The sequence below is a fragment of the Chiloscyllium punctatum genome, chromosome 5 (genome assembly GCF_047496795.1).
Source record: "Chiloscyllium punctatum isolate Juve2018m chromosome 5, sChiPun1.3, whole genome shotgun sequence".
In the NCBI taxonomy this organism is placed as follows: Eukaryota; Metazoa; Chordata; class Chondrichthyes; order Orectolobiformes; family Hemiscylliidae; genus Chiloscyllium; species Chiloscyllium punctatum.
In genome coordinates, this window is record NC_092743.1 from 130,886,824 (window position 1) to 130,905,516 (window position 18,693).

General features: G+C 39.1%; 1 protein-coding gene across 18 annotated transcripts in view; it reads right to left on the reverse strand.

Annotated features, from left to right (window-relative positions):
• The window catches only part of LOC140477439 (uncharacterized), a 520,360-nt gene that overhangs the window by 310,682 nt on the left and 190,985 nt on the right, over positions 1-18,693 (reverse strand). For 17 of the 18 annotated variants that reach the window (XR_011960730.1, XR_011960729.1, XR_011960728.1 and 14 more), the window contains 3 exons: positions 11,111-11,269; positions 9,703-9,786; positions 6,343-6,489 (listed from right to left, as the gene is read on the reverse strand). Coding sequence is in view for 14 of the 18 variants with exons in the window: in XM_072571355.1 (XP_072427456.1) it covers positions 6,343-6,489; positions 9,703-9,786; positions 11,111-11,269 (390 nt within the window). In the remaining 4 variants the exon portion in view is untranslated. The remainder of the gene's footprint in view (positions 1-6,342; positions 6,490-9,702; positions 9,787-11,110; positions 11,270-18,693) is intronic. The other variant, XM_072571351.1, reaches the window with a different exon arrangement.

The window sequence follows — 18,693 nt, forward strand, 5'->3', positions numbered from 1 at the left end:
CTGTTGTGCTTTTGCAGCACCACACTTCTCGACACTAGATAGTAAAACCGGAGAACAAAATATAGCACATAGGAAGAATAAAATTCATAAATTAAAATAGAGTAGATTCTACACAGAAGACAAATGTGATTGCTGTTACACTTTCAGCAACATTAATCTTTGAGACATTATGAACATAAGATGGCAGAAACATATCACAATAAAGTCTTCAACAAAGACAATCTGCACAACATTGAAAATATTCTCTGACAACGTCAATTGTCCTGGAAATGTTTTATGGTCTGGTAAGAAAAACAGAGTGCATCTTGCCAACATTTCAAGGAACAGCAGCTACAAAGACAGCTCCTCCTAGCTGACATTGGCAAACAATTGGGGCAATAGATTGCTAAAGCAGACTGCTGGAGCCTAACAGCTACAACACACCTCGAAGTTCAAAACAACTGAGTATGAGGCTGATGAAGGAAGATGCAGATAATGGACAAAATGATTTACTTACACCAAAGGCCAGGCAGACTGCAGTTCTTGTTCCCAAGTGTTCAAACCCCTGTACGAGAATTGACCTCTTCGTTCACTAACAATTCTGCCAATTCTCATGTACAGAAGGCTTCCCATAACACTTGCAAAGTATCTGCCTTCATCAGATAATGGGACAGAAATTACATATCCAGATTTACAGGTGATATAAACTTTGTTGAGACTGTAAGTATGGATGGAAGATTGGCATTACAAAGAAATTTTGGTATTTCAGGTAATGAACAAAACTGTGGGAAGTGCATTTCTAGGTAGAAAATGAGAAACCATCCACTTGAATCTAAAAAGAATAAAACAAGGCATTTTATAAATCGAAAAATTAGAAGCAGTGGATGGTCAAATAAACATGGGAATTCAGATATATTGATTGCAAATCATGTTGCAGAAAATGATGGAAAAGGATAATGGAATGCTATCCTCTTAGATCAAGCATGCAATAGTACAAGAAGGTAGAAGTCATGTTTCAATTACACAAAACTCTAGCTAGATCAGATTTTGGTGCTGTAGCAAGCTTGGTGCCACACCAGATAAAGGATATAATCGGGTTCAGGGGAAGTGTAACATTGATTTACCAAAGTGATACTGAGATTGAAGGGTGAAAGACTTAGGATAAAGTACACAAACTACAGGTGATGGAACTTATAAGGTTAAGGAGTGGTTTGATCCATGTTTTCATGATATTAAAACAAATAGATAGGGTGGACAAGGGGGAACTATTTCTGTTGGTTGGGGAGTTGAGGACTATGTGGAATTGTCAAAACATTATCACCAGACCTTTCAAGAATGAAGTCAGGAAACACTTCTAGATATGCAGAACAGTTAAACTTTGGAACTCTTTACATAAATTTGGCAAATGTTAGACCAGTTGTATATTTTAAAATTGACAAGGAGAGATTTTTGATAAGCTAAGGGATATTGGGCAAAGATGGATACTTGGGATAGATTAAAGGCAGGAGGGAAGAAAAGTTCACCAGACTCCATGCGTGCTAGCAACACATCCACCCTTGTCCCACCTGAATTAATTTGGGATGGAAGGAGCCATGAGAGCCTTAATTGGTGGATTACTGGCCACTAAAGGTTTTCACACTGCAGCCACATGTGTTACACTCGCAACAGGGTAGGCACATGTCAGTTGGGAAGCACAGGTTGCTGCCAGGCAAGGAAGGAGAACCTCCTCTGTGGTCTCCTTTGTCTCATAGGAGAAAATTACCCCACCCAAAACACTCTCAAAGTCTCTGCCTGCTGCTTTTGTCTTTATTTCGGATTTTGTCTTTGTGACATTGGATATTGTCTTTATTTTAGATTTCGAGCATCTACTATGTTTTCCCATCCCACATGGAAATGGGTTGCCTATTGTACCAAAATAAAAAAAAGTGACTGAATGAACCTTATTGTAGATGGAAGGGAGTTGAACCACCTTCTGCTGAATTAAGTAAGTTGCGCATGCAGGTCAGCACATACATAACATTGGAATGGCTGCCTCTGTGCAGCAGCCATTCTACTCTATGGAAAAAGCACGGAAAATTACCAATAAATACTTTTCAAGCTCACTGCATCTGGAAGGAAAGATGGCAACTTGCGACCTCAATAAAATCAAAGGACTGTTTGTACATTTCTACACTTCATTCCACTTCACATACAAAACCTAAGCATAATCGCACAGTCCCACAACATCCTTTTTCTTCGCCATAGTATCAGAGCAAATCTGTAGTATGCACAAAGCAAAGAGAATCATCTTTAGCTCTGTTTTACCATACTTCTATCACATACCTATATCTGATACGCTTTACTTATGAAAGATGGGAAAACAATTGTGACATACAGGTACATTAATTATATAAGGTTAATTAAAAATTTATTAAACAGTGAGGGAAAGTGAAGAGAAGAATTACAAAATAAATTTCACAATGGTTATTAAATTTAAATTTCTCAGATAGAAATATTACTTTTTTAATGGAGCAGTTCTTTTACTTTTCATACCATGCGTAGATTTTATATCTAGTGGCAGCTTTTCATTTTGTAAAACAATGATATATGTCATGGTGGTGAATTCTGTGTTTAGCATCATCTGATGGGACTCAGCAGCCCCAGCCTGGCACAGCAGGCACTGCCATATTTGCTACAAAGGAAGACAGTGGACGGATAATGTAAAATGTTAAACAAATGGTACATAGACTTTCAAAAGGTTTCAGACAAATTGTCCATTTTGAACAAGCCAGGCTGAGAAATGTCATCCAGCAGAGCAGAAATAACTTTAAATAACTGTCTATAAATATCTATTAAATTGAAAACAAAATGGTCTATCACCAAATTTTATTTATTTATTTATTCATTTTTTTGTCAGATGTGGGCATTGCTGGCTGGCCAGCATTTATTACCCAAACCCTAGTTGTCCTTTAGAAGGTGGTGGTGAGCTGCCTTCTTGAACCACTGCAGTCCATCTGCTGCAGGCTGATCCACAGTGCCATTATGGAGGGAATTCTAGGATTTTGACCCAGCGACAATGAAGGAACAGCGATAGATTTCCAAATCAGGATGGTGAATGCTTTGGAGGGGAACTTTAAAGTGGTGGTAGGAGAAACTGAGGACTGCAGATGCTAGAGATCAGAGTCGAGACTGTGGTGCTGGAAAAGTACAGCAGGTCAGGCAGCATCCGAGGAGCAGGACAATCGACATTTCAGGCATAAGCACTTCATTTCTCCCATTTCTGTACTCCTCTCTCTGACTCAAGATTTGCTTCTTCTGACCCATGGTGCCATTTACCTTTCTGTTGGTTTTTATTTGTTGTGTACGTATCATTATTAATTTCTCATCGACTCCAATTTGTAGACAGCTCTGTCTGTATCAGGTGTCCAACCTAACCTCGTCTCATTTGCCAGAACTTGGCCCATATACCTTTCAACCCTTCTTATTTATATACCCATCCAGGTGCCTTTAAAATGTTGCAGTTGTACCTGTCTCCAATACTTCCTCTGGCAGCTCATTCCATACAGGTACCACCCTCTGCATGAAAAGGTTACCCCTTAGGTCCCTTTTATATCTTTCCCCTCTCACCCTAAACCTGTGCCCTCTAGTTCTGGACTCCCCCACCCCAGGGAAAAGACTTTGCAAATTTATCCGATCCATGCCCCTCATGATTTTATAGGTCTCTATGAGGTCACCCCTCAGCCTTCAACGTTCCAGGGAAATCAACCCCAGCCTATTCAGCCTCTCCCTATTGCTCAAATCCTCCAACCCTGGCAACATCCTTGTAAATCTTTTCTGAACCCTTTCAAGTTTCACATCGGAAACCAGAATCGCACGTGCTATTCCAAAAGTGGTCTAAGCAGTGCACTGTACAGCTGCAACATGACCTTCCAACTCCTACACTCAATACTCTGACCAATAAAGGAAAGCATACCAAGCACCTTCTTCACTATCCAATCTACCTGTGACTCTATTTTCAAGGAACTATGAACCTACACTCCAAGGTCTCTTTGTTCAGCAACACTCCCTAGGATCTTGCCGTTAATTGTATAAGTCCTGCTAAAATTTGCTTTTCCAAAACACAGCACCTTGTATTTATCTAAATTAAACTCCATCTGCCACTCCTCAGCCCACTGGGCCTATCTGATCAAGGTCCCGTTGTAATCTGAGGTACCCTTCTTCGCTGTCAACTACACCTACAATTTTGGTGTCATCTGCAAACTTACTAACTATACCTCTTATGATCACATTCAAATCATTTATATAAATGATGGAAAGTCGTGGATCCAGCACCGATCCATGTGGCACTCCTTTGGTCACAGGCCTCCAGTCTGAAAAACAACCCTCCACCACCATGCTCTGTCTTTTACCTTTGAGCCAGTTCTGTATCAAAATGGCTAGTTCTCCCTGTATTCCATCCTTGCTAACCATTCTCCCATGGGAACCTTGTCAAACACCTTACTGAAGTCCATATAGATGCCATCCACTGTTCTCCCTCATCAATTTCCTTTGTTACTTTTTCAAAAAAACTCAATCAAGTTTGTGAGACATGATTTCCTACGCACAAACCCATGCTGACTATCCCTAATCAGTCCTGGCCTTTCCAAATACGTGTAAATCCTGCCCCTCAGGATTCTCTCGAACAACTTGCCCACCACTGATATCAGGCTCACTGGTCTTTAGTTCCCTGGTTTGTCCTTACCAACTTTCTTAAACAGTGGCACCACATTAGCCAACCTCCAGTCCTATGACACCTCACCTGTAACTATCGATGATACAAATGACTCAGCAAGGGGCCCAGGAATCACTTTTCTAGCTTCTCACAGAGCTCCACGTACACCTGATCAAGTCCTGAGGATTTATCCAAATTGATGTGTTTCAAGACATCCAGCACTTCCTTTTCAGTAATATGGATACTTTTCAAGTTGTCACCATCTATTTCCCCACATTCCACAGTAAACAATGATGCAAAATACTCAGTTAGTATTTCCCCCATATCCTGCAGTACCACACAAAGGCTGCCTGGCTGATCTTTGAGGGGCCTTATTCGCTCCTTAGTTACCCTTTTGTCCTTAATGTATTTGTAAAACCCTCTGGATTCTCCTTAACTCTATTTGCCAAAGCTGTCTCATACCCCCTTTTTGTCCTCCTGATTTCCCACTTAAGTATACTCCTAATACCTTTATACTTTTCTAAGAATTTATTCAATCTTTCCTGCCTATACCTGACATATGCTTCCTTCTTTTTCTTAACCAAACTCCCAATTTCTTTAGTCATCTAGTATTCTCTGCACCTACGAGCCTTTCCTTTCACCCCAACAGGAATTTACTGTCTCTGGACTCTTGTTATCTCATTTACAAAGGCTTCCCATTTTTCAGTCATCCCTTTACCTGTGAACATCTGTACCCAATCAGCTGTTGACAGTTCTTGCCTAATACCACTATGGAACAAAAAATTTTAGTTGTCCAGCAGATTAACAAGATTACAGAGAAAGTAACAGAAACTCTCAATGCCAAAAGTTGCCAATTTCCAGAAATTTATTATCAGGTGGTCTCAAAACAAGAAGTGTCTGCTGTGTCACTTCGACAATGTGGATGAAACGCCCATGAATTTCAATATACCCAGTGACTGAACTGTGGAATGGAAAGGCATGGAAATGATCCCTGTGAATATCACAGGACAAGGTTCACAGTAGTTCTAAACTGCATGCCCGACAAAATAAAATTTAAGGCTATGATAACTTTTCAAACATACAGCAATGCTGCAAAAGTATTTTGCTGCAGGGGACTTTGTGCACTGTCCAGTGAATGAGTATGGAATGAAGACGTGGATCAATAATGTGTGGTATAGACATCCAGGTGGCCTGCGCAAAGAATGCAGTTTATGAGAGGGGGTTTGCTCCGATCCCACGTAAACATGAGATCAAATGGTGCCTGTGAAGAGATACGACACCCAAATACGAGAGGGGAGCAGCATCCCAAGTTCAAACTTTGGATGCACGCCTCAAAAACCATTCAGTTATAATGTTTACAATTAATTTATTCAATAAAATGTATCACAAAGATTTTATTTGAATTACCCGCATACATTATTTCTCACATTTCAAAATGACAACCACAGACATCAAACTCTGATAGCTCATATTTTATATTCAGCGTATAAATCCAATTTTGGAAGAAGTTTTTGATGCTTCAGAGGTGACGTTATATGATTCACAGTAGTTACACTAAATGGCAAAGGACTGAACATATCCAGTTTAGAACAGTAATACCCTCAGTTTTAAGTAAGAGCATTTTCATAAGGCAGTTAGAAGTCTTGTGATGAATACTAATATTCTTGTTTTACCTGAGCAGCCATATCCTTTTCTGCAATCATGGCAGTTTGAAGATCCTTTTCTAGAGAATGGATCATTTGCTGTTGCTTTTCAACTATGTTAACAGAAGCTATGTATTTCTGATGTTGTTGCTCCATCTGCTTCTCTTGATGCTCAAACTAAAATAATTTTTAAAAAATTGTTTAATTACAACTGTTGTGTTGCACAATCATGTTTGCTCAGGAACATATATCAGAAAGATTCTAATTTGGCTTGGATCAGTGAGACTAATTAATGATCCAATAAAATTGGCTTAAGTGGAGTGTAAACACCTATATGGCTTGGTGGAGTTAAATAGCCAGTTTCTGCGCTACATATTCAATGTAATTTTATGTTGCTTTATAGTGCTGAGTCATAAAAATGAAATATGTTCAGAAAGAAAAATTGCTGTCAATGCAAAGGTAGGCAGGAAAATAAGCTGTGGGACAGATATCAGCAGTCTGCAAACAGATGCATTTCTATTGAATAAGTGACACATAAAATATACTGTGGGAAGATATGATTATGTCCACTTTGGCAGGAAGAATAAATAAGCAAATTGTTATGTAAATAAAGAGAATTACATATACTGTTGAGGGAGCTCAGTGATCTTCTAATTGAATCCCAAAACGTCAGCACGAAGGTGCAACACTTAATTAGTAAATAAGCAGGTTCCCGATTGAGATGAGTTGCCACCGTGCTTGTTCTCTTACCAGCTCTATATCCTCCATAATTAACATGAGAAGTAAGAGCTGTTGGGTATGCTATCTATCCATGAGCCAACTGAGGCTCTGTAAGTGGCATCGATGGCCAGTAAGGGCCTCATCCCACTGTCATATAAAATACTTGCATTGAGGGGAGACAAAGGCTATGTGCAATTCCCAACCTGTTGTCTTTACCTTACCGTCTTCCAACCCCATTCCACAAACATTCGCAATGACCTCAGCGATACTTCAAAACCAGTAACTAACTTGCTGCAGCTGGCTCCTCGAATCCGAATGCAATCTCATCAGTGGTCAACCAGTGACCTCCTCAAGCCAATTAAAGCTTCTCAAAGTGTTAAATGGTTACAGAAATACAGATTCCCACATCACACACCACCCCTCTCCAACGAGTACTTTTCTGGGGAGATAAAGACCACAACTTCTCGTAAAATCCAGTCTTATAAATTGAAGAACCACAACCCCACTTTGCTGCTGCACAAACAAATAATCTTATAATCTCTTATCAGCACCACATTATACTGCGTTATCCTTTGTTCTTTTATAATTTATAAAACATCTTTGGTTTTGCTTGATTCGATTTGCCAATATTTTTTAATTGTCACACTATGCTTTCCTAACTTACATTTTAATTTCATCCTACTTGGCTGTAAGCCTCCTGTATTATTGGTCGATTGACCTGCTCATGCGTAGACCAAAGTACGTCAACTGAACCAAATTTTTCTTTCATTAAAAACAATCTCTGGTTTAAGAAATTTGTACTTCTGGGATCACTAAAGACTTCCAGCATTCAAATAACCCTGTTGCACCCTACTACCACTGAATTAGAACCAGCGTAGGATTGCTGAGAAATTAAGAACTTTGACAGTTTATGAAATTAAAAATGGGGAAAAAATATAAACATACTAAGGATGGGAAAGGATAAACCTTCAGGAACCTTTTTAATTTGGTTTAATTTGTGAACTGATTTATTTCAGACATTTCAATATAATTTCTACTCCTTTTCTGTTTTGTATCTATTCCTTGTTCCCAGAGGGAAAGAGGGCCATGAGGAGACAATCATCCTGAAAGTATAAGACCGGTGATCTCCCAAAACAGTGGATTTGAAGAGTTCGTTGATCACCAAGATAGGCTATGAAATTGCTTATTATTTTTGGTCCTTGGAGTAAGTAACTTCAAAACATTAGGATTTTAATCATGTTTTGTTTGCCATCTTACTTAAAAACTTGAATGAACACGTTTTATTTTGAAAAGTTAACATCCTCATTCCTTATCAAATTCTTTATCATGAAGAATAGAAGGTGATTTTAGACGTACAAGTAACTTGCCTGAAGCTAGCTGCAGGAGCCCTAAACTGTTTCTGGGTTTATGAATTGCCTGATGTCTGCCCTATAACTTTCTGGTTGAAGAAATGCAATAAAATAATTGGATTGCTTTTAAGTCCTGCCTTTGGAAATGGAGGAGTGAAAATATGATCCAATTATTAAATTTTTAATATCCTTACAAAAGATGATATTATTTCCTTTCTATATTATCTAAACATTTTTTTTTTGGAGTTCTCATCTTTTATTTTTTCATGGGATGTGCCATCACTGACAAGGCCAACATTTGTTGCACATTCTTGATTGCTCTTTGAACTCAGAGACTTGCTAGTTTATTTCAGACAGCAGTTAAGAGTCAATCACAATACTCTGGATTCTGGAGATTCTGAAGTCACATGTGGTACAAACTGGACAGGGTTGGCAGATTTCCTTTCCTAAAGGACATTAATGATTGAACTGGGTTTTTACGACAATCAACGACAGTTTGATGGTCACCATTACTGGTATCTACATTTCAATTCCATATTTATTCATTGTCATAATAAAATTCTACTGGCTGCCATGCTGAGATTTGAGCCAGTATCCCTGGAACATTGGTTTATGAACAATTCAGTGCCAATACGACCGCACCATCATCCCATCATTCTTTTATTTTACTGCTACTATTTTTCACCTTGATTACAGTCCTTACATTCCTCTTGTTTTTTTAATATATGCAAGTTCTAGTTTAATCATATTCCTGGTATTAAAGTTTTCATCTTTCTTGTCATATTTCATCATTCTTTAATACTTATTCCCTTGCCCTTTTGTATTCAGTCCATAACAAATTTGAAAATTCCCTGTCTCTAATCTGGATTTCTGTTTGCTAGCTCCTTTGTGTGATTTATTGAAATCTGACTTCTCTATCTGCTTTTCCAATCGAGAATCCTGATGAAGATTTTGGAGAAAATAACTGAATCATCACATTACGGGAGGTATCTGATAGTTTAAGAGAATGACAAACCATAAGGTGACAGCTTGGAGTTAGTGTCAAAAAGTATAAAGTTGCTATAAAGCTTTACTCCATTGATATTTGGAATAAATGTAAGATTCTGGTTGAGGGAAAATATTAAAGTACAAATTGATACTACCCAAAACCTCAAGCTGACATTTGTTTGGAATATCTACAAAATTTTAAATCTATGAAATAGAAGACTTTTCAATCTTAATAAAAGTCTACTGGAATTAGATATGAATCTTAAGAATAAAATAACTCGTGGTTTTTTTTGCATGAAATGTATTGGCATCAAACAAAACTTTAAAAACTTGCCTGTTCCTCCACTATTTTACATTTTTCATCTTGAGCTAACTGCTTCATTCTTAGTTTGTGGATTATATCTTCCTTGCAAAAGACCTGTAGGTGAAGATAAAAATGTTTTCAGAATCAGAACAGCACAGAAGCAAGCAATTTGGTCCACGGAGCAGGCTCATTGAGAAGCATTCTAGTCAGGCCCGTTCCCACACCCTAATCCCACTGCACTGCAAGTGTATTTCCTCAGAATCTGTTCAATTTCTTTCTGAAAATATTGATCATACCTATTTCCAAAACACTGAAAGTCAGTGACTTTAAATTCATTATCATGTAGTACTACATAAAAAAAGTTCTTCCACACATCTCTCACTGAAAATCTCAAATCTTTGTCTCTTAATCCATGAACTATCAGACAATGGGAACAACCTTTCTCTGTTTTCTAAATCTGTTATAATCTTGCATATTTCTATCAGATCTCCTTTACTCCATGGAGAACAACCTTAACATCTCCAACCTATCTGTGTAGCTGAATTCATTCATCCCTTGAACTATTGTGCACCTTCTAAAAGATCTCACATCACTCCTTATGTCTGGTGAGCTGACATGAACACAATTTTTCTCGCTGCAGCCTTTACATTGGTTCAGCATAATTCTCGTTCTTTTGTATTCTGTATTTCTATGTCTTCTAGCTGTGTCATAAGATGGGCCTGAAGGAGGGTTTGGTTTATGCAATCTTGTACAACAAAATGTCTTTGTCCAACAATGAATAAGAATTGCATAATAGGGATCCTCCTCCCTTCTGAAGATGTCACAGCTAACATGTTGCATCACATATCAGTGCTTTTAACTCAGCTTCAAATTTAATTATTTGCACACATTCATTACAATCGTAACCTTTACTCCAGTAAATAACAAGCACCTAACTATTCTAATCCCATTTTCCAACACTTGGCCCATAGTCTTCTATACCTTGACATCATAAGTACCAGTACTTCTTATTAGTATTTCTGCCTTTACCACCCTTACAGGTAGTAAATTCAAGATTGCTATCATCCTCTAGGTGAAAATTAATTTCTTCACATCTGTTCTAAACATTCTGCCTATTACGTTAAAGCTAGGCCCCCGGTCATTGATTCTCCTACCAGCGGGAAAAGCTCTTTCTTGTCTACTCTGTCTATGCCTCTCATACTTGTATACATCTGATTCAAGTCTTCCCTCAGTCTCGTCTGCTCCAAAAACAAACAATCCCAGTCTATCCATTTTCTTTTCGGCCAGAAGATCCTGATGGCTGTTGCCTTACAGCACATGACGTAGCCCAAGATCCTGTATGCTCTCTTAACTATTCTCTCCATATCCTGCTAATTTCAAAAATGCATACATTTCAGATACATTTGTCTGAATATTCAATGAAAATTCAAGAAGTCACCTCATTTGAAAGGATATCTTGTTCACTTTGTGCAGTGATCATCCAAGCTTCAAGTCGTGCTCGTAAGCGTCCATTTTCTTCCACTGTTTCATTATACTGTTGTTGAAGTTGTTTTATTTGATCTTTTAGGTCAATAATGGTGCCTTTCTTCTTTTGAACCTTTAATTAGAAACATACACCTTAATGCATAATGATTGTATGAAAAAGACATAATGAAGTTGTGTTTCATTGTAACAATAAATTGTAATTAAATCACAGATAAGCATAATATTTTAATCAACAACAAACTGGACTAAAACAACAGCATGGCAAAATTAAGATTTGAATTCATTTTGAACAAATTAAAAGAACAGATATGAGTAGAATTGATCATCAAAAATTTCATAAATTACAATGACAACATATTGAGTGACTATATCTCAGCTCTAAGACACTGCAGCAGACGTTACTCAGGCAAAATATCTTCAATTGATGATTCAATAAGCTTCTTCCATCATACAGTCAAAAGTGAAGATGTTCACTGACAATTAAAGGCATTCAGTTCATTTGCAACTCATCACTTAATCCAGCAACCTGCCACCAAATGCTGCAAGATCTGGACAACATTCAAACTTGGGCTGTTGAGTGACAGAGAGCATTTGAATCATTAAATCACCTTTTTTTCACATGTAAAAGCACTACCATTGCTGAACCCCTTCTTCTATGTACTGTAGCATAATGGTCACTAAAGACAAAAAACTTTAGTGAACACCATGGCTATGAGCGCAGTCCAGAAGCAAACACTTCTGGTTTTTACAGCAAACACTTATCTCTTGACTTCCCAAAGCCACACCACTATCTACAAAATACACTTCAGGAATATGATTGAATACTCCTCACTTAGATGATAACATTTTACAAGCTTAATGCTATACAAGACAAAGCAGTCCACTTGACAGGCACTCCATCAAATCACAAAATATTTTTTCTTTCCCAAGGGCTCTTCTTGAGATTTTCTTCAGAGTTACTTTCTGATTTTCAGGCTCTCTTTTTTCATTGTCACTAACTTATTTAATAAGTGATGCAGGAACATAGCAATATTATCTGTGAGGTTTTTGGTCTCTCACATCCATAGAATTAGAAGAATTCATCAACATCCACAATATGTAACAAGTCTCATTAAACTTAAAGCCACATCATAATATTGATTTCCTAAACTTATAGTTAGATTAGATTACTTACAGTGTGGAAGCAGGCCCTTCAGCCCAACAAGTCCACACCGACGCACACCCACCCCCACCAATTCCCCTACACCTAACACTACGGGCAATTTAACATGGCCAATTCACCCAACCTGCACATTTTTGGACTGTGGGAGGAAACCAGAGCACCCGAAGGAAACCCACGCAGATACAGGGAGAATGTGCAAACTCCACACAGACAGTTCCCTGAGGTGGGAATTGAACCCAGGTCTCTGGCGCTGTGAGGCAGCAGTGCTAACCATTTGACAATACTTTGCACAAAATATCGGTATAAGTGAAACAATTTCTTCCTCAAACAGTTGTCACAGATATTCTACACCAAAAAGCCATCACCTTAACACAGCTTCCACAGACTGAAGATGTCACAGCTAATGTATTATGTCACATATAAATAACTCAGTGCTTTTAACTGCAAACTCAACTTTAAACTTAATGATTTGCACAGAAATTCATTACATTCGTAACCTTTACATTTTGTTTTTCCCTGTATAGTAATTCCTGACCTAGGCAGCCATAAACTAGAGATTCTATGTTCATTTGCAAGGAACTCATTACCTTAGTGATTTCAAGTTTTCCTAGGTCCCAGTTAGCTAAGTATTTTTCATTGAAAGGTATAAAACAGTCTCTCTCTTTTGATAGCCTCTTTCACATGCTGCCAGCAGAAATTCCACACCCCCATTCTCAGATCCAGCAGATGACCTTGCTCCTGGAAAAAGACAAGCATCCAGCCAACAGCCATGCTGTGAAGAAATAGCCTCCAGAGAAAGGCACAGCCCACTGCCATGAAAAAAGGCATGGCCCCTGGCAAAATGTCAGCTCATAGCCCAGCCAATAGACACGATCCCTAGCAAAAGACACATTCCCAGCCAAATGTGGCTCTAGTTCTTCTGACAATAATCTTCTTGCCACCATTGATCTTTCTTAACACCTCACTGCATCTCCAATCACATGCTGTTTTCCTTTAATGTTTCAAGCATTGGAGTGAACCAGCATATAACTGGAGAAGCAATTCCTCAGCTATTCACTCTTTGAGAAGGTGAGAACTGGAAAGACGTACATTCTACAGGTTCCTGGAAAAAAATATGTCCACAAAGAGCTAGCAATCTCTAAGGTGCAGATTTCTCCTTTCCAGACAGTTTGAATCTGGTACTATGTCAAGTGAACCTCCAGTAATGAACATCCAGCGGGCTTAGTAGCCAATCAGATTACAGTATTCTCATTGAGCAAACAATGAGATATTGCTGAAAAAGCTCAGAAGGGTCATTTGACCTGAAACGCTAACTCTAAACTTCTCTCCATGGATGCTGCCAGATCTGCTGAGTTTTTCCAGCAATTTGCTCAGTGAGAATACTGTAATATGGTCAATTGACCCTTCTGAGCTTTACCAGCAATTTCTATTTTTGTCTTAAATTACTCTTAGGTGACTAGAGAAGCTTGTAAATGTAAACATATTACACCCTCAAAAATGTGTGTTACAACACGTACAATGTGATATCCTTTGCTTTAATTCTCTTCATTGACAAAGGGAGTTAACAGGAAAGTCATATTATGACTACACAAATATACTCTTTACACCTTGGAGAATTCACCCATTTAGTAAAATCCGACCTGCTTCATTAGAATTAAAGCTAATGAAATAACACTGGTATTTTGCTTGATATATTAGACTGGGTTTTGTGACACTTATGACTCCTAAGATACTGAAGCAGTCCTTGCCCATTTGCAGTAAGACCTGGACAATATCCAGGTTTGAGCTGACAAGTGGTAAGTAACATTCACATCATACAAGTGCCAAGTAATGACCATCTTTAACAAGACAGAATTTAACCATCGTCCCTTGGCATTGAATTTCCCACTGTCAACATTTTAGGAGTAATCATTGACAAGAAACTGAACTGAATTCATCACAAGTGCTGTAGCTACAAAAACAGCACATAGACTAGGAATCTTGCAGCAAGGAACTCACCTTTTGATTCCTCAAAGTCTATGTGCAATCGACCGAGTACAAGTCAAGATTGTAACGGAATAAATCCCAGCTTGCCCAGATGAATGCAGCTCCAACACAGGAATACCATAGAAGCACATCTCCTCCAAGTCCAAGGCACTCAGCATCCAGACTTGGAAATATATTGCTGATCCTTCACTGTCGCTGGGTCAAAAGCCTGGAACACCCTCCCCACAGCATTGTGGGTATGTCTCACATCAAATGGATTGCAGCAGTTCAATAAGGCAGCTCATCGCCACCTTTTTGAGGGCAACAAGGGATGAGCAATAAAAATCAATACTAACATCTTGTGAGTGATTATGTTAAAAAGTAGCCATATGGAATAATGCTCCAGCATGAATATACTGTATGGAGGGCAGGAGTGATTTTAACAAACACAGACAAAATGGTGTCAATGGCAATTAAGGGCTACATCTGCAATTATTCAATGACAGGTTCCTTTTGAAATAAACTGCATGCAGGAGCCCCTGTGCTGCATATAACATTACGGGGTTTGAGCAGTTGGGTACTGTGCATCTCTGCTCCAGACTGCTTTTCATTTGTGCATCACCTTTCACAAAGCAAAAACAGAAAAAAATCTCCACTGGAAAACTGACATAGCCGGTTTGAAATGGAGCTATAACTAGGATCATTATAAATTGCACATGAATTAAATTAGAAATATGACAGGCCATTCAGCCCTTTGAGCCTGTTCCACAAATCAATAAATTCATGGTTGATCTGACTGAAACCTCAAATCCGCATTGCCACCAACCCCAATAAGCTTTAATCCCTTTGCTTTTATCCCCTTGAGAAACATTCTGCCTTAAAATTGTGATGCTTCCACTATCTTTTTAAGAAGAGGGTCTAAAGACTCATGACGCTCAAAAGAAAGAAATCCTCTTCCCCTCTTTTGTTTTAAATGGGTAAAACGTGTTTTTAAACAAAGCCATCCAGTTCTAGATTCTTCGCCAGAAGAGGAACATCCTATCTACCCTGTCAGGATCTTCTGGATCTGATGTTCAACCATGACCACAAGTCACTGCTTACTCTTCTAAACTTTAGCAGATTCAAGCTTAACCTGACCAAACATTCCCCATTCGTCAATCTCTCCATGCCTGGTATTAGTCCAGTATATTTCTCCGAACTACCTGATCACATTATATCCTTCTTCGAATGAGGAGACCAATCCTGTTCACAGTACTCCAGATACTCCAGTACTCTGAATAACTGAAGCACAACCAACTTTTGTTTTCAATTCCCCTCATGATAAATGATAATTTTCTATTAGCTTTCGTCATTACTTGCTGTAACTGCAGACTAACCTTTTGCGGTTCAAGGATGAGGTCATCTAAATCCCTCAGCATCACAAAGTTCTGCAATTTTTCACTTTTTATATAATATGTTTCTTTTAGTCTTCCTGCCAAAATGGAAAATTCTACATTTTCCCACACTACATTACTCTTGCTATACCCTTGCCCACTGGATTAACCTACTTTTTTTTGTGGCCTTTTTTTGACCTCATCACACGTTACTTTTCTATCTATCTGAAAAAAGCTCCACAGAGGCCGATATGCTGTCACTAAGTCACGAGGAGAGTCCTTAACACTGATCCAGCTTCTTCAGAATCAGTCCTCAGAGTAAACAGAATCTCTGGCATTTGTTTATTTTTTTTTCTTTTTTCTTTTTTTTCTATGCTATGTGAAATCTCCTGTTTTTTTTTCTTCTTTTTTGGGCAATGAAAACTCCTGTTTATCTTTTTTTTCCTATTTTTTCTTTTAATGCTCTGTTTATTTTTTTTTGGACTAAATCAAAATAGAGTTGGAGGGGGAAACACTTCTAGTTTTTAAAATTCTTTTTCCACACTACCGCCTAACTGCGGTAGTGCTTATTTTTTCCCCACAGCACCCATGGTGTGTGTGTGCGCAGTGTGAGACACAGTGAGAGACACAAGGTGCATGAATCTTTATTCAATTTCCACCACCAGAAAGATAGGAAAACACCCGAGTGGCCAGTGACAAGCACTGCCCTTCACATCAAAGGGCAGGCACTTCTGTTTATATCTGTCAGCCTGGGCTCCCTGATTGGACCAGATTAACAGCTCCAATCAGTGAACTAATTTTTTATGATGTTCACCTCACTGACCTCATTACAATTGCTACACTCCTCTCCCTGAATCTGCGGACACAGACTGTTTCTTTTGTTTGGAGCTCCTCCTGGGGCATTTTAGCAACAGGTTCCTCCAACTCTGGCCATGATATATCTAAAACACAATAGTTCACCTCTTGTGCCCCAAGCATCTTGGAAGAAATTCATTCTCCTCCTCAGGTGGCAAAGGCTTAAGGCAGAGACATCTGTCGTATCCATGTCAGATTCCGAGATATCTTCAATGATTGATGGAAAGGAAGAACACATGGGTTTTGGAACAGTTGGAAAGGCAGTTGAGGAGCTGGGAATCTTTTGCTCCTGCCCCATTTGCGAGTTTGCAGCTTTCATATGGTCCATGTGCTCGTTCAGGACCATTGCACCTACTTGAACTTTATACGTCACTGGACCTGACCTAGCGCCAACTGTGCCTCTTACCCATGCAGGGCCATTCCCATGGTTACTACATCAAACTTTGTTTCCCGAAGTAAACTGTCTCTCTCGTTTAGTAGTGTTTGTCTTTGGTGTTTTTGGTGCAATTTCACCCTAACCGCCCTCCCCAGGTCTGAGAAGATTTAACCCGGTGTGGAGTTTGTACTGCTCCTTTTGCCAGACCATTGGATGACAGATGTGGTGCAGCTATCCTTATATGCCAAATGCCTTTTGACTTTCAGAAATTCTCAAATTGCCTGCTGGTAAATGAGGCCTTTCATTTGTGACCAACTCTTCCAGGAGTCCTTGCATTGCAAAAGATACACACAATTTTTCTGTTGTTGTTCCCGTGTTTGACAAATGAACTCTACGCATATCCGGCCACTTCAAGTGTACATCCACACTGACTAATTATATTAATTGCATGAAAGGACCTGCATAGTCGCGTGTAACCAAGTCCAAGGTTTACCCAGCCATTTCCATGAATGTGGTAGAATTGCTGGAGGTAATTTTTGTCCTTGTTGGTATTGCGGATACTTCCCCACCAACGCAGCTATGTCTGCATCCAATTCTGCCCACCACACATAAATTCATACCAACATCTTCAGTTTGGAAACCTCTGGATGACCCTGTTGGAGTTCAGCCTTTTGCTTGGGACAATCACTCTTGCTCCCCATCCTCTACTGTGATCTTGTTTCTCCAGATCCAAAAAGGTTTCAGTTTTGGTTGTGACAGCCCTTTGGTTTCCCAAGAGTGCATCTTTCTGTGTCCAATATTTGATATTGTCTTAGAAGTGTGTCCGAAAATATAGAACCATTATGGATTCTTCCTGTGGTAGTACCACCGGTTGTGCATCTGCCAGTGGGAGGCTAAATGCATCCATATTTGCTACTTGGCCTTCCAGACTGCGTTTCAACTTGTAATTATACAGGTATTTGTGGTCCATTATTATTATGTCCGTAAAGGTATTGGTGGAATTTCCGTTAAGTATGACTGGAAATCTTCCTTCTCTATATGGGCGTATTTATGCTCTGTATCAGCCAAAGTCCTGGGTGCATACGCTATTGGGTATTCCTCTCCATTCAGAGCTACCTATGAGTTCATTCTGCGTGGGAAGGCATTGCATGTCAATTCAGATCTCGGTTGGGACCATAGTTTGCCAACATCTGACAGAATATTTCTTCACAACCTTAGAAGCTAATAGCTTGGTTATGTGACCAAGGCTGACCCTTTTTTAAGAGTTGATGCAAAGGTGCCAAGGTGAAGACCAGATTATATACGAACTGTCCATAGTTCCCCAGTCCAAAGAAAGACGTAAGTGCTGATACTTATATGGGAGCTGAGGCACCTTTGTTCATCTTCACGTTATACTCTAATGGCCAGTCTTGTCGACTCTGTGGCCAAAGTAGGTCACATTCAAGGCCTGGAACACACAGAATTTGCCCACCTAAGGCCTACACCCACCTGGGAGAAATGCTTTAAGACTATGTCCAAGTTTTCTAAGTGGTCCATATTGGTCTTCCCAGTTATTAGCATCTAACTAAATAGCAACCTGGGGTAGACCTTGTAAAATGTTCTCCACCATCTGCCGAAAAATTGCACAGACTGACAATACCCCAACAAGCAGTCCCTTGTATTGGTACAGGCCCTTATAGGTATTAATTGCAGCACACTTCTGGGAATTTTCATCTAACTGCAATTGCAAGTACACCTGGCTCATGTCCAGCTTCATGACAAGGACAGACCCCTGTCAGCTTTGCGTATAAATCTTCTATGCGAGG